The 13,788-nt window shown below is 42.9% G+C and overlaps 2 protein-coding genes across 2 annotated transcripts; both read left to right on the top strand.

Moving 5' to 3' along the window:
• Positions 1-713: 713 nt before the first annotated feature.
• On the top strand, positions 714-5,800 carry kcng3 (potassium voltage-gated channel, subfamily G, member 3). Its single transcript, XM_030078661.1, has 2 exons — positions 714-1,496; positions 3,352-5,800. Exons 1-2 carry the CDS (start codon positions 871-873, stop codon positions 3,995-3,997), a joined length of 1,272 nt encoding a protein of 423 aa, XP_029934521.1. The 5' UTR covers positions 714-870; the 3' UTR covers positions 3,998-5,800.
• A 2,201-nt stretch (positions 5,801-8,001) lies between these two features.
• Positions 8,002-13,316, top strand: cox7a2l (cytochrome c oxidase subunit 7A2 like). Its single transcript, XM_030078467.1, has 3 exons — positions 8,002-8,176; positions 11,825-11,959; positions 12,874-13,316. Exons 1-3 carry the CDS (start codon positions 8,105-8,107, stop codon positions 13,012-13,014), a joined length of 348 nt encoding a protein of 115 aa, XP_029934327.1. The 5' UTR covers positions 8,002-8,104; the 3' UTR covers positions 13,015-13,316.
• Positions 13,317-13,788: the final 472 nt, after the last annotated feature.

The following is a 13,788-nucleotide window of genomic DNA, read 5'->3' as shown; positions in this document are numbered from 1 at the left end:
CACACACACACACACACACACACACAATTTACCTTACCTTACCTTGAGTTTTTATTTTAAACATCTTCTTTTTAAGTAAGAATATATTTAGCCTATCTTACGTGTGTATTTCCTTACCAAAAACTAAAAACCTTATATCATTCAGATGAAAAACGATAAGTACTATAGGTCAATAGTGCATAGAACATAAATTATTGTTAATGAATATACCATTAAAATAACCGCTATAATCTCTACTGATTATTACAGTCACAATATAAGTGTGTGTTATTATATGTTTATGGCGACACAACGACTAGAGAGTTTAAAAAAAAAATGTGCAAGTAGCCTACAAGACCACAACAATCTTGTTCTTGCCTACAATAAAACGCGCTATAGCAGAATATGATAATTATTTTATTTGATGTTAATGTAAGATAGAGAAAGAGAGAGGGAGACGATCACCGCTCACTTTGGAGATCATTTGACGTGCGTAAAATTCCGCTCCCTCTCTCTGTCTGCATTCTTTGTGTGTGTGCGTGTGCGTCTACGTGCGTGCGTGCGTGCGTGCGTGCGTGCGTGTGTGTGTGTGTGTGTGTGCGTGCGTGCGTGCGTGCGTGCGTGTGTGTGTGTGTGTGTGTGTGACATCACTGACGGGATTGGCTCGCCCTGATTGGGGTGGAGAGTATCATCTATACAGAGGGAGAGGAGGAGAGTGAGGGACAGCAGTAGTTTCCACCCAGCCACGGAGCGCAGCGCAAGGCCACCTCCACCCAGAACAAACCACACCCCGGGGACTGAGGACTCTGTGCCCCCTAAGAGTCCAAACTCCTGTTATGGAAGGGGAGCGGGGTCTGGCAAGGAGTTTCACTTAGCTTACAAGGAGACAAGATGAAGTTCGGAAAGAGCATCTGCGTGCTCAACGTAGGGGGGACCCGGTACGCATTCACCCGTGAGGTGATCCGGGATTTCCCTCTCCGGCGCGTCAGCCGCTTGCATGCCTGCGCAACGGAGAAAGAGGTCCTTGAACTATGCGACGACTACGACCGGGACCGGAACGAGTTCTTCTTCGACCGCCACGCGCAAGCTTTTGTGTTCATCATGCTGTATGTGCGCTCCGGTAAACTCCGCTTCGTCCCCGGAGTGTGTGAGCTCTCCTTCTACTCAGAGATGCTTTACTGGGGGCTGGAGAGCGCGCACCTGGACTCCTGCTGCCAGAAACGCCTAGACGACCGGATGTCCGAAATCGGGATGGACAGTCTTTCCGAGAGGGACGTCCACGTCTCAGGAGATGAATCCCAGAGCTCCACCGACCCAGAATCCCGGACGGCGCTCTCGGGTCGCGCAAAGTGGCTCGAAAGGATGCGCAAGACCTTCGAGGAGCCCAACTCGTCGGTTGCGGCGCAGCTTTTGGCCTCAGTGTCTGTAATATTTGTGATTGTGTCCATGATCATGCTATGCGCGAGCACCCTACCGGACTGGGATACAGCCAAGAGGAATACCGTGGAGGAGCACAGGTAGGCGAAAGTCAAGGGTTAGTGCGACACAGGGTCATCAAGTCGGAGGGCCTGTTCAGAGAAGTGCTGCTGGGGTGGGGAGCCCGAGTCTCGTCATATTAGGTGGGAGGAATCCCTGGCAACTTCGCCGCGTTAACTGGTGCGTAAAGGTCTGTAGTGAACTGTGTCGTGAGTGCAACAGGTTAGATCCCTCCACGGAGCCGTCTTATGACCACACCTCCCCTCGTGTGTCCAACTGGGACTGTACACAATCAGCTGCGTGCTGGGTACACGTCAACCTCATTACGCATCATCGACTCTGCTTAACTAGTATGACAGGGTATGGAACCCACCATACCTCAGCCTGAGTGAGCCCAAATACGACTTTACGCTTTTGTGGAGAGCACATAAACCACGCAAAAGTCGTCAAATTTATTCGGAAGCCTTTTCTTAAAAATGTCTTGTCCACCATTAATCTCAAAGTTTTGATAGTAAATGATAAATGGAGAAACATCATACTGTGAGGTGAATGGACGCCTCTGAAGTGGATGGACACAACGACTGAGGCCCACTTCACAAATCAATTAAGCGTTCTTTCAGTTAGATCAATAAAGAGTCAATGTTATCTATAAAGATGGACACCCTGTTAATTGATTATTGTCGGACAGAGGAAACCCTTTTCTGTTTTTCCTCCACAGTCTCACCTCTCTTTCCCTCACTCCATCTGCCCCCCCCCCCCCACCCCCCACCCCCTCACACACACACACACACACACACACACACACACACACACACACACACACACACATTGACTCCTTACCCCCTCCATTTCTCAGTTTCAAATTTAATTTGAATGTCTTTATTAGCGTGGTCAGTTTACTCTGCACACAAGAAAGATCAACAATGTTAATGACAGTGAGAGTTCAGTGGTAATGACCTGAAAGGGAAAGAACACAGAGGATTATAACCGAGGCAAATGCATACCTTACTGGCTTTCCTCAGTACACATTTTGGCAGCTCATCACATGTGGGCTGTATAGTCAACTTTTGGGCAGGTATTCTGGCGTCAAACTCTCTAGAAATCTTGATTCACAATATGAAATAAAGGCAGCTCTCAGCGGATGAGATTTAGAGGACGAGGTGAAGTATTGCACCTCTGTTTCCACATGTTTTCATGAGCACACTGGATGTAGCCCGTCTTCCCTGGAAAGATGAGGTTTGCCTGTGGTGGCCTTTCTCTATATATGGCTAGGTTATGTTCACTGAGGCTGAACATGGTTTCTGAGTTTTGGATCTGTCACAGTGGTTAGGTAATCAACTAATGCGCAGTTTATAGTTGAGGTCAAAAGGATTCCCATTTACTCGGTCTCCTCGTAGCATCATTCCAATAGGTGGTGTAACTCTCTTGGTTGTATTATAATTTGGTTTGGTCTGATTGTATTGATGTAGTCATCCTGGGGCTCTTTGGTATTTGGCTGGCACTCTCACTCAAACACAAGAACCTTCTCACTCTAATTCAGCTTGATTGCTTTCATTGCCTTTGCTGTGCTAATCAATAGGGTAATGGTGTGCTTGATTGTGTAACACTCTCTCAGTCAAGGTTGCACCCCCCCACCCCCCACCCCCCCATTCTGTTTCCAGTCTTCTCTTCTATATCTATCTCTGCTCCTGTCTGTTTATTCTTGTTCATCATTCCACAGATACATCAGATATCCTCCTTACTTTGAGTCATTTATTTCACCCTCGCTTACCCTCCTTTTCCCTCGCATGTCTGACCCACAGCAACTCTTATCATCCATATATCTCTGTAACTCCTACCCTATTTCCTGTTTACAGTCTATTCAACTAGTTCTCTCCTCCCTTCTGCACTCTGTAGGATAGTGGAGGCAGTGTGCATTGGCTGGTTCACAGCAGAGTGCCTGGTGCGCTTCCTGGTGGCCAGGGACAAGTGGGAGTTCCTGCGCCGTCCACTGAACATCATCGACGTGGTTGCTATCACCCCCTACTATGTCACCATGGCGATGGCTGGGGCAGGGATGCCTGGTGCCGGGCTGGGGGTTGCTGGAGTGACTCTGCGGGTGCTGAGGGTGATGCGCGTCTTCTGGCTGATGAAGCTCGCCAGACACTTCCTGGGCCTGCAGACCCTGGGGCTGACACTCCGGCGCTGCTACCGGGAGATGGTGATGCTGCTGGTGTTTGTCTGTGTCGCCATGGCAATATACAGTGCTCTGGCCCAGCTGTTAGAGCATGGCTTGGACCTGGGCACACGTAACCATGACTACGCCAGCATCCCGGCCGCTGCTTGGTGGGTCATCATTTCCATGACAACAGTGGGGTACGGGGATGTGTACCCTGTGACAATTGGGGGACGTGTGCTGGGTGGATTGTGTGTGGTTAGTGGTATTGTGCTTCTGGCACTGCCCATCACCTTCATATACCACAGTTTTGTACAGTGCTACCACGAACTCAAGCTCCGCTCTGCCAGATACACACGCAGCCTCTCAACAGAGATGCTGCAGTGAACATCTGTACTGCACATTTACGCCAAACACAAACTCCTACGGCCCTGTCTGCATCCCAAAAGAACTGAGTAGACAAGCGGACCCATTGATTCCCCTGTGAAATAACGATCAACTCTGTGCTTTGCCCTGTTTCCTGTTTCGCTGCAACTGATTTTATTTGGCCTGTCTAGTTCCTGCCCATTGTGTTCATGACCTCACATCATCTTCTGTAGCCAGCATGCTCCAGGATGAAGCCTGATATCTGCACCATTTGGATAACAGAGTCAGAGAACACAAATAAAGATTTACATAAAGCACACACAAGCACAGTCAAACCAGTTATGACAGCGGCTGCTGTTTACATTGTATTCCCATGGTTACAAAATTGGCAGAAGTGGCTGTGTGATGTGCGTGTGTGTGTGTGTGCGCGCCTGTGTTTGTCTGTGTGTGTGCTTTCATGCCTGCCTGTCTGTCTGTCTGTTTGTCTATCTGTCAGCCTTTCATTCTATCTGTCTAAGCTGTGTAACTTGTACCCAGATGGTACAAGTTACACAAGATTGATGTGTGACCTAGATGCATTCTGTTAAACCCACAAAGTATTGACAGGCAATGCATGAGTGAGTGCAAATTAGGGATAAAGAGACAGGGAGGAGAGGGTCATGGGTGGGTTACATAAGGCAGTGATAATGGAATATAGAGACAGGTCAGGTGGGACTAGAGAGGTGACAGACATAAAATAAAGGGGCAGCCAATATGACAGGGCAGATGGGGTGTGAAATGGAAGACACCACAGGACGGGACAAAATGAGAGAGATGGCAGAGATGACAAAAGACGGAGGGAGCCTCAGCACAAAGAGTGAACAGACTAAGTGTGTACTGCATCTCCATTTGTGAGTGTACAGTGAATGTGGGGCATTTTGTATTTCTGTGTCTCCAAGGCAACCTCTTCCTCCAGCATGTCAATCAGCCACATAATGGTGGTTGATTTGTGTGCACACAAATCTCCACACACACACACACACACACACACACACACACACACACACGCACCTCATGGCTGGCACGCAGCATTTTGTTCTCTGATTGTTGCGAAGAAGTCATCAGAGTATTGCTTACAATTACTTGAAAAATACGAGTGACCAAAAAAAAGTGTGCATGCATACACACTCACACAATGAAGGCTGTTACAGATGATAATTCTGACATTCGTGATTCAGACATGTTTGCACTGCCCAACGTTTGCCAAGGCGATATGATTTGTTTAAGAGAGACATGATCCAAACAAACAAGTCAACACCTCTCCCACACAACAGTCTTTCTCTGCATCTCTTCTCCTCTTCCTCCTGCTGCCATCAAACCCTCATCTCTTTACACACATGCGCACACACACACATACACACACCAAGATCAGGCTCTAATGTTGCAAAGCAAATTAGAAAATTAAAAAGTTGGGCATTTTTTTGTTCATTCTGTGTCTGTCCAAAAATCTTTTCATGTCACAGTACAGTTGTTATTTCCTCACAGTGTTTGAAGGGATTTTCATCATTCCCTTCAGCCCAAGAAATTAGTTTATAGTGTGTTATGGACTGTTCATATTTCAGTATCCTTCCTGGTTGTTGTTCTATTATACATGTGCTTTTTAAGTGGGACAGTTGCAGAGAAAACAAAAAACACTAAGCTCACATTCAGTCAATCCTCATCTAACTTATGAGTTGATGTGGAACAGCTGATAGCCAGACTCGATTGAAAACATCAAATACTTTTTCATCAGTAGACTTTCACACTTCTTGTAATTAAGCTTATCAATGTATGAGCTTTTATAATAAAAACATTTTGTGCAAAACCTCTGTCAGTATTTACTGTGTCAAAAATGAAAATGCTAAATGTGATCTTAGACTTACCAGGCTCCATTATGTGTTATTTAAACTCCAGTGACCCAGAGTTACAGTATGTTATATGGATAAGGTGTATTTGACCAATACATCAGATGGAGCCTGCTAATTCCAAGGTCACGAGCTGCCAGTTATGTGCAAGTAGATCCACATTAGGCCGAGCATTGTGTTTCCTAGTTCATGAAATATTATGAACTGAACTTCATAATTTGAACCACATGCAAGGCTCCAGGCTCCAGCTCCAAGTCCTTTCTGCTTCTGTTTCTCTATTCAAATCTTCTAAACCACAATGACATACACCTACAGATAAAACGTCCTGTTTCCTTACAGGATAAAGGTGATCACTCAGAATAACTTGGCACTGATTTGAGCCGAGTTTTCCCTCTAAGAGCACAAGTGGAGCCAAACCATGCGAGGAAAATGCCAGCACAGCCAGCTGACCACCTCACTGTAAGGGTAATTTCTGCTTATATGACATGCCGATATGTAAAACAGCTTAACCTTAAGCTGAAGCCATTTTCTTATTTTGCCCCGGTGAATGTATATATATTTGAAAAGAACTGAATTTTATGTCTGCATCTGGCCATCACAATAAGAGTAGGCATAGTAATATACTGTATTAATTCCACTACAGGATAGACATGATGTTCTCTGCAGTTAGGTGGAAGAAATATGTGCATATACTGGTATCGGCACCAGCAACCAGCCAAAAGAGTTGGAAAATAACGACATATCAGATATCTGAAAAAAAAATCTAATATTGTGCATCCCACATCTCTGCAGACCAGTGCCTATGCTTGTTGCACAACGTAACTCTCAAATGTGCATTTGTCTTTGTAACGAGGGCTTTGGCACTGCAGCACGACTACAATATCCCTCTCTATGTACGTGATCATCTGGAGGAATGGTGCTCTGTCCCTCTGGTGGAGTTTAACAGGCCTGTGGAGTGGATTCCATGGTTGAGGCAGATTGCACTCTACCTGTTGTGGTGGCCCAACACCTTACCAAGACATTTGATGTTGTTGCTTTTTCCTTTGTCCACCATCTGATGCCACAGGTCTTCTTTTCAGTATAATCAGACATAATTTTGTCTCTATCATATGCTTACTTTAAAACATGTGCAGACTTCTTTAGAGATTACAATAGGAAGGCAGTTGACCTAAACCCAGTCTTCACATCTTTTTTTGTTTAAAGTTCATAGAATTTTTCATAACTTAAATTGACAGTATGTATTGTTGTAGGCTGTAACTAATGTAAAACTGGTGGATATTATTTGAAGAAAATAGGAACAATAGGGAAAAAGCATAGCTGATATTTTACTGACACTTATTGTTGTTTAGTATAGAAACTAGGCTATTATTTGTTTTCCTTAAGAAAATCAGCAACTGGGTGTTAGCTATAGACTTTATTTTTAAAAGTTATCCTATAGACCTAGTTTTCTTAACTACCATGTCTTAACAGAAATTTCATCCGTCCAGACTTTTAAAATAACTATGCATAACATGGATACATTTTTACGACCTTTTGCCTCTGATATGTTGCATTTAACATGTTGTCAAAGGGAAATTTGCACTTGCACCAATAATGTAGAATGTCAACATGGGCAGGATGAGAACTGGAATGCAGGTGACATAAATCCAGTAATCCAGTTTTCACACCTTTTTTATTACCTGAACTTTTTTTTTTTTTTTTTTTTTTTTAAGTTGACATACATTTTCATAACTTAAATGCACAGCATGCATCGTTGTAGACCATAAGCCCTAACTAATGTAAACCTGATGGGTAGCCTATTATTTGCAGTTAGGGTCTCTTAATAGGGGAAAGAGCATATTTAATATTTTCTGACACTGATTGTTGCTTACTATGTCGGCTATTATTTGTTTCCTGAAGAAAATCTGCAACTGGAAGTGAGACATGGACTTTATTTTGAAAAGTCAATTTACGAAGGTTTAACAAAGGCCATGTCTTACAGAAAACTGTCCTAGAATTTTAAAATAAGTACGCACTGATACCTTTTTACAACTTTTTGCCACTGATACACTGCGTTCATACTGATTTCAAAGGGAAATACGCATCGATCATATTGACTGTGATGGCATGCGTTCACTTGACTTTTAAGCCGGCAGCGGAAGGACACGGAGCAACGTCATTTTCAGTCGACGGCCGCGACAGGAAGACCTCTTACCGGGTTATTTTTGTTGTGGATAACATCTTCCCCGTCCTTCAGCTGGAAGAAATGTACTACAAATTCAGCGGCTTCACTCAGAAACTGACGGGCTCGGCTCCTACGGCCGCCTACAATCCGCAGGTGAGCCCTGGCGCCCGCCTGTGGGACGGGAACCGAGTCGGTGACCTTCATATCGGCATTAGATAAGCCAGTGTGTCGCTCCCGTGGTGACCCAGGTCCGGGGAGCTCGATAAACCAAATCAAAACTCCTTAAATACACTTAAATTTGGTTTAAATACTTTTTAAATATCGCCTTTCGTTATGGTCTTGTGTTTTTTTTTCCCCTAAATGTAGTCATTTAGCCGTGTCACCCAGCCCGCTGTCTCACTGCGGTCCTGCATTTTTCATCTTTAGTTTAATTTACTTCGCAAAACAGGTGTTACACTTTAATAAATCGATTACAAAGCAGTTTTAATACGTTCACGCCTAAGTATCTAATCACCAGCTTGACATAAAGTTGATTCTCTGTGTGTTTTTTGTCTCCCGTCCCCGTCAAAGCAGCTTTATTCTCAAAGGTTATCAATTTATTTGACCTTAACGAGGCAGTCCCGGGGTTTATTGACTTGTCACAGCATCTGTCAGCCGTGACCTTTACACATGCAGCCTGCTCACCGACTCTCTGCAACTCTCACCTCAGTTTATAGGGTTTGAAGTGACTTGTGGTGCGTTCAGGTGCTTTTGTTTGTTTATTTATAACAAAAATTGGGAGCTTGTGAGGGATTGTTTTGGTCCTGCAGTGGCAGAATGAAGAGTAGAAAGCGCACATCAGACATCAGGACTGCGCCATATGGATAAAATGTCATACCTCGATATTTATGGATAGGGATAACACAAAATATGACTGTGGGTTCACAGTTAATTGACATTTTAGGTGTAGTGACAGTGGAAATTAAGCATTCCTCAAAAAACAGCATAATATTACCAAATGGATGTAGAAAATGCAGGTACTTCCCAAAGTATTTTATTGATCAGAGCATACCAATCACTGTCTTAGCCTTTATTTAAAAAAAAAAAAAAAAAAAAAAAAATGCTGTAGCCATTGCTTCAACACAGTGCTTCAGCAATATTGAAGTGTAGTGTAGTCCTATATATATAGATATATATAGATATAGATATAGATAGATAGATAGATATAGATCTATATATATATAGATAGATAGATAGATAGATATAGATCTATATATATATATGTATGTGTGTGTGTGTGGGTGTGTGTGTTCAGAACAGATGAATCACTGTCTTAGGCTAACCCTACATTTGATATCATCCATTTTGTTGTCTTTTGAGATGTTAATATCTTGCATTTTCATTTCTAGATAACACTATATTGTTCAGCCCTATCAGACATGTAATAAATGATGGAGACACACAGGTGCTCTTTGGAAACTCTGGGTGTCTTATTTCAACTCAGGAAAATTCTTTGTAGAGGTGAAAAAAATGTGGGTAAAAATCAGATCAGTGTAAAGTTAAAATGCCTTTATTTTACATGGCAATTCTTAAAAAAAAAAAAAAAAAAGCAACAACTCTTTTGGCAAGAGACTTTCACTTTATCATTTTTACTGAGATTTTTTTTTTTCACCTTTGCAAAGAATCTCTAATGAGTCAAAGTAATAAAGGATTTAATCAGTGTAAGTAGGCATAATAAAATGTGTGACAAAGAAAAGCTGAATACTGAGAAAATAAAACCATACAGCTACACACAATAAATTACTTAATCCTGAATAAGATGCCAAACAAAAACATAGGTAATGAAATATGTCACTTAAACTAAAAGTTGTACCTGTTCTTGGGCCTCTAAATATCATGGCTCGCCATTTCAGCTCCCAGAGAAAATCTCCTAAATTAATGGCTTTGCTTAGTTGTTCATGTTCGCTCATAAAACTCTGATGTTTTTGACAGCACTCAAAGGCAACATTTATTACACTTTTGACCTTTGTAGTGACATTTGCTTGGTGTTGAACAGCAGATGGGAGATGGGGGAAGCTGACGTCTTTGTTTTTATCTGGTGTAACACACAATCATACGTTCAGGTTGAAAATGTATTTATTAAAGGCTTTACTTAAATGGCAAGTAAGGATAATTTAAGTCCATCTGTATTTTGTGTGTGTGGATAAATTTCCCCTCTTTTACTCTGCGCAGTCTGGCAAGATAGTTGCTCTCATATCATTTTTAACCCAAAGTGAGTGGAGAAGCTTCCACCCAATGAGAAAAATCCAGCTAAACATAGACAGGGACAAACACAGGGATTGAAGTGTTGTGTCTGAACATTTTCTCAAATCACAATGAACAGAAAGGGGTTTTTCTGGGTGTGAGAGGGCACTCTGGAGAGGTTATTAACCAGCTGAAAGAATACAGCAGGGAGCCCATAAGAGCAAGTCAAGCATACTTCCCCATTGTTGCCGGCCACAGCACGATCACAGACATGTTTGTACCAGCGTCTGCTGAAACACAGTGTGGAGAAAGGTCTGGCTGCAGAGAGACCAGGAGCCCATTAAAACCTGATCTTTAAATAATGTAAATGTTATTTGACTTTGCCATTGATGAATGACTCGGTGCTTAACGAGCTTTTGACAAAAATAGGCCTCGATGTTAATGTAGTTTCCAGGGTTCAACTACTTCAGGTGCTGTTCATTAATTTTAACAGACACTTAAACAGTCCCTCAAGTGGCCGCAAAACTTGATGTTTTAGATAAATCAAGCACTCCTTCGGTCATCACTTGTATTTGATGCTACAGCGGGTTGAACTGGGTAATTGCATTGACTTGTCACATGCTCGTAATAGGGCCAGGCGACATGGACAAAATCAGATACAGTATCATGATTTCTTTCAGTGTTGACCTTGTTACGATAGCGTAGGGATCGATATCGTAGACTATTGGCACTTTCATAAGATCTTTATACACGTGACTTTTGAAAAACAATTATTAGTAATGTGGATATGATGACCAAGTAAATAATAAAATGGCTAGAACAGTGTAATAAGTTCAGAAAAGTGTATGCCTTTATTGTAATGCAGCCTTGAAAACCAGGATCACGTTATTACAGCATCCAAAAGCCCAAGACAATATCTAGTCTTATAGCAAGATATTGATATACACTATATTGCCAAAAGTATTCGCTCATCTGCCTTCACACGCATATGAACGTGAGTGACATCCCATTCTTAAACCATAGGATTTAATATAATGTCGGCCCACCCTTTGCAGCTATAACAGCTTCAACTCTTCTAGGAAGGCTTTCCACAAGGTTTAGGAGTGTGTTTAACCTAACCCTCTGCGCACTATGCGCCTCAGCATGCGCTGACCCCACTCTGTGATTTTACGTGGCCTACCACTTCGTGGCTGAGTTGCTGTCGTTCCACTTTGTTATAGTACCACTAGTAGTTGATTGTGGAATATTTAGAAGCGGGAAATTTCACGACTGGACTTATTTCACAAGTGGCATCCTATCATGGTACCATGCTGGAATTCACTGAGCTCCTGAGAGCGACCCATTCTTTCACAAATGTTTGTAGAAGTAGTCTGCATGCCTAGGTGCTTGATTTTATACACCTGTGGCCATGGAAGTGATTAGAACACCTGAATTCAGTGATTTGGATAGCTGAGTGAATACTTTTGACAATATAGTGTATATTGATGTATCACCCAGTCCTAGCTCATACTGTGTATCACTGAAATTAGATCATACTGTGTGTTTGTGACCAGCGAGTGGTTTGTGTGTTATGTTCAGGGCCTGAGACCAGGTGTGCCGACGGAGTCCCCAACCATGATTTTTGCCACACCCACCAAGGTGGTGTCAGAAGCTGGGGCCACAGTTGAGTACTTGGGAGCCAACAGGGTGCCCGACCTCCAGAGACTATTCCAGGTAACGCCGAGAGCCAGTTTAAATAATTGGACTCCCAAAAGTACGTGTGTCATCGTTAACCATGACAAAGGTACACAGTGTTCAGTTAGCTAGAATCAAAGAAAAACTCAAAGTGACGGTTCATGACTTTGCTAGTCAAGGTTTTCTAGCTGTTAGTTGATGATGTGTTTATTTCCCTCTTTCTCCGTTCTTAGTCACATCCCACATTCCTTCTCAAACTCCACCACGAGGTAGGGGCAGAGAGAAGTAATTAGAAACTTTGAACTTGGGCTTTGCAATTTCTCAAATAAATGGAAATCACAGTATTGACTGCTGCATTTATTTTCTAGAATTGCAAGAGACAGCTTTCATTTTTCATTGGAGGAAAAAGTGTTGCAGTCACCTCGTGAGAAAGCAATGAATTGAATCCTGGAGCAGAGCAGAAATCACGACTTCCGAGACAAATTGCATGTTGGAGAAAATATTTCATTTAGCTCAAACTAAATAGAGCCCCAGCATGACAGATTTTCAAGCAACAATTTTAGGGCCCCTTTTTTCCTGAAAAAGAAAACTGTAGAAAACACTGTGTCCCTTTCACTCCATTTCATCACACAGTTTTGAGGAGAGAAAATTCGTGCCATCGTGCAGGTCTGCTCATAAAGTGAATCTTCTTGTCAATGTGCCACAAGGGAGCAAAAAATAACAAAAAAAAACAAAAAACAGAGTATAGTGGGCACAGAGGCAAGGAAATAATAGTACTGTTCTGAAACAAGTAATTCAATTTAGTGGGCACAGTCTTATACCACAGATGGCTAAGAATATGCCAAAAACGCCTGTCATGGTGATTTTTCTGTTACAACTTCCTTTGCTCTTTTCCACCTCCCCCATCACATCTTCCCTCACCCGCCTTCCTTTTCCATCCTGTCTTCTCTCAGACGTCAGACGGTATCCCCGTCCATTTGAAGGGCGGCGTCCCTGACAGGCTACTGTACCGCACCACCATGGCGCTGACTGTAGGGGGCGCTCTCTACTGCCTCGTGGCTCTGTACATCGCAGCCCAACCCAGCAACAAGTAACCACTGCCAGGGGAGCCCAGGAACAACAGATGCAGCTTTAACACTTCCATGCTACACATCACCACTGCATCACCCAAACATCGACGGAACATCGTCACTCTTCCCCTCGCCACGCCACCGCGGCAAGACTCAAAACTCTTCTTAGGAATGACAACGATGATAGAGGATTTGCAGTGAATTTTTACCAATGTCAGAAAATCACACAGATGATAACTCTATGTCTGTCCTCTTTGTTAAAAAAAATTCTAAGTTAATAAATTTCCAGAAGAATAATAGAATAAAAATGGTAAACTATACTTTGAGTCCTTGTCGTGGTCTGTCAAGGCTTCAAGTTCATATCTGTGGGTATAAATCACTGAAACAAGTTGTGCCATCATGCAATGCCTAGCAACAGTAATGCAGCTGAAATCGAACAAACCTGGAGGACGGCCAGTAGCAGCAACACACCAACAACATACAGCACACAAAAGTGTCTATAGGAGAACTGCGTCATCTCTGTCAGCTCTTATAGATGTTAAAATAGAAGAGAGATGTAAAGATTATTTAAGATCACAGCTTTCAACGGGCTGTAGATTAACTTCACTAGCATGGTAATAACTATATTATGTGTGTGTGTGTGTGAGAGAGAGAGAGAGCATGATAGAGACACCCCGTCTGGAACATAGCTGCTGCTCACTTGGCTCAAAAACTGTCTCTTGAGCGTGTGTGGGCCCTGGTGTGATGTCAGATTCTGTGTGTGTGTGTGTGTGTGTGTGTGTGTGTGTGTGTGTGTGT

This window comes from Myripristis murdjan, chromosome 19 (genome assembly GCF_902150065.1).
Source record: "Myripristis murdjan chromosome 19, fMyrMur1.1, whole genome shotgun sequence".
Classification (NCBI taxonomy): Eukaryota; Metazoa; Chordata; class Actinopteri; order Holocentriformes; family Holocentridae; genus Myripristis; species Myripristis murdjan.
Note: the sequence above shows the minus strand (reverse complement) of the source record. Positions and strands in the feature narration are given on the sequence as shown.

Coding starts and splice junctions, on each gene's coding strand:
- kcng3 (XM_030078661.1), top strand. CDS start 871: ATGAAGTTCGGAAAGAGCATCTGCGTGCTCAACGTAGGGGGGACCCGG. Junction 1,497..3,351: donor AATACCGTGGAGGAGCACAG/GTAGGCGAAAGT, acceptor TGCACTCTGTAG/GATAGTGGAGGCAGTGTGCA.
- cox7a2l (XM_030078467.1), top strand. CDS start 8,105: ATGTACTACAAATTCAGCGGCTTCACTCAGAAACTGACGGGCTCGGCT. Junction 8,177..11,824: donor CGGCCGCCTACAATCCGCAG/GTGAGCCCTGGC, acceptor TGTTATGTTCAG/GGCCTGAGACCAGGTGTGCC. Junction 11,960..12,873: donor ACCTCCAGAGACTATTCCAG/GTAACGCCGAGA, acceptor GTCTTCTCTCAG/ACGTCAGACGGTATCCCCGT.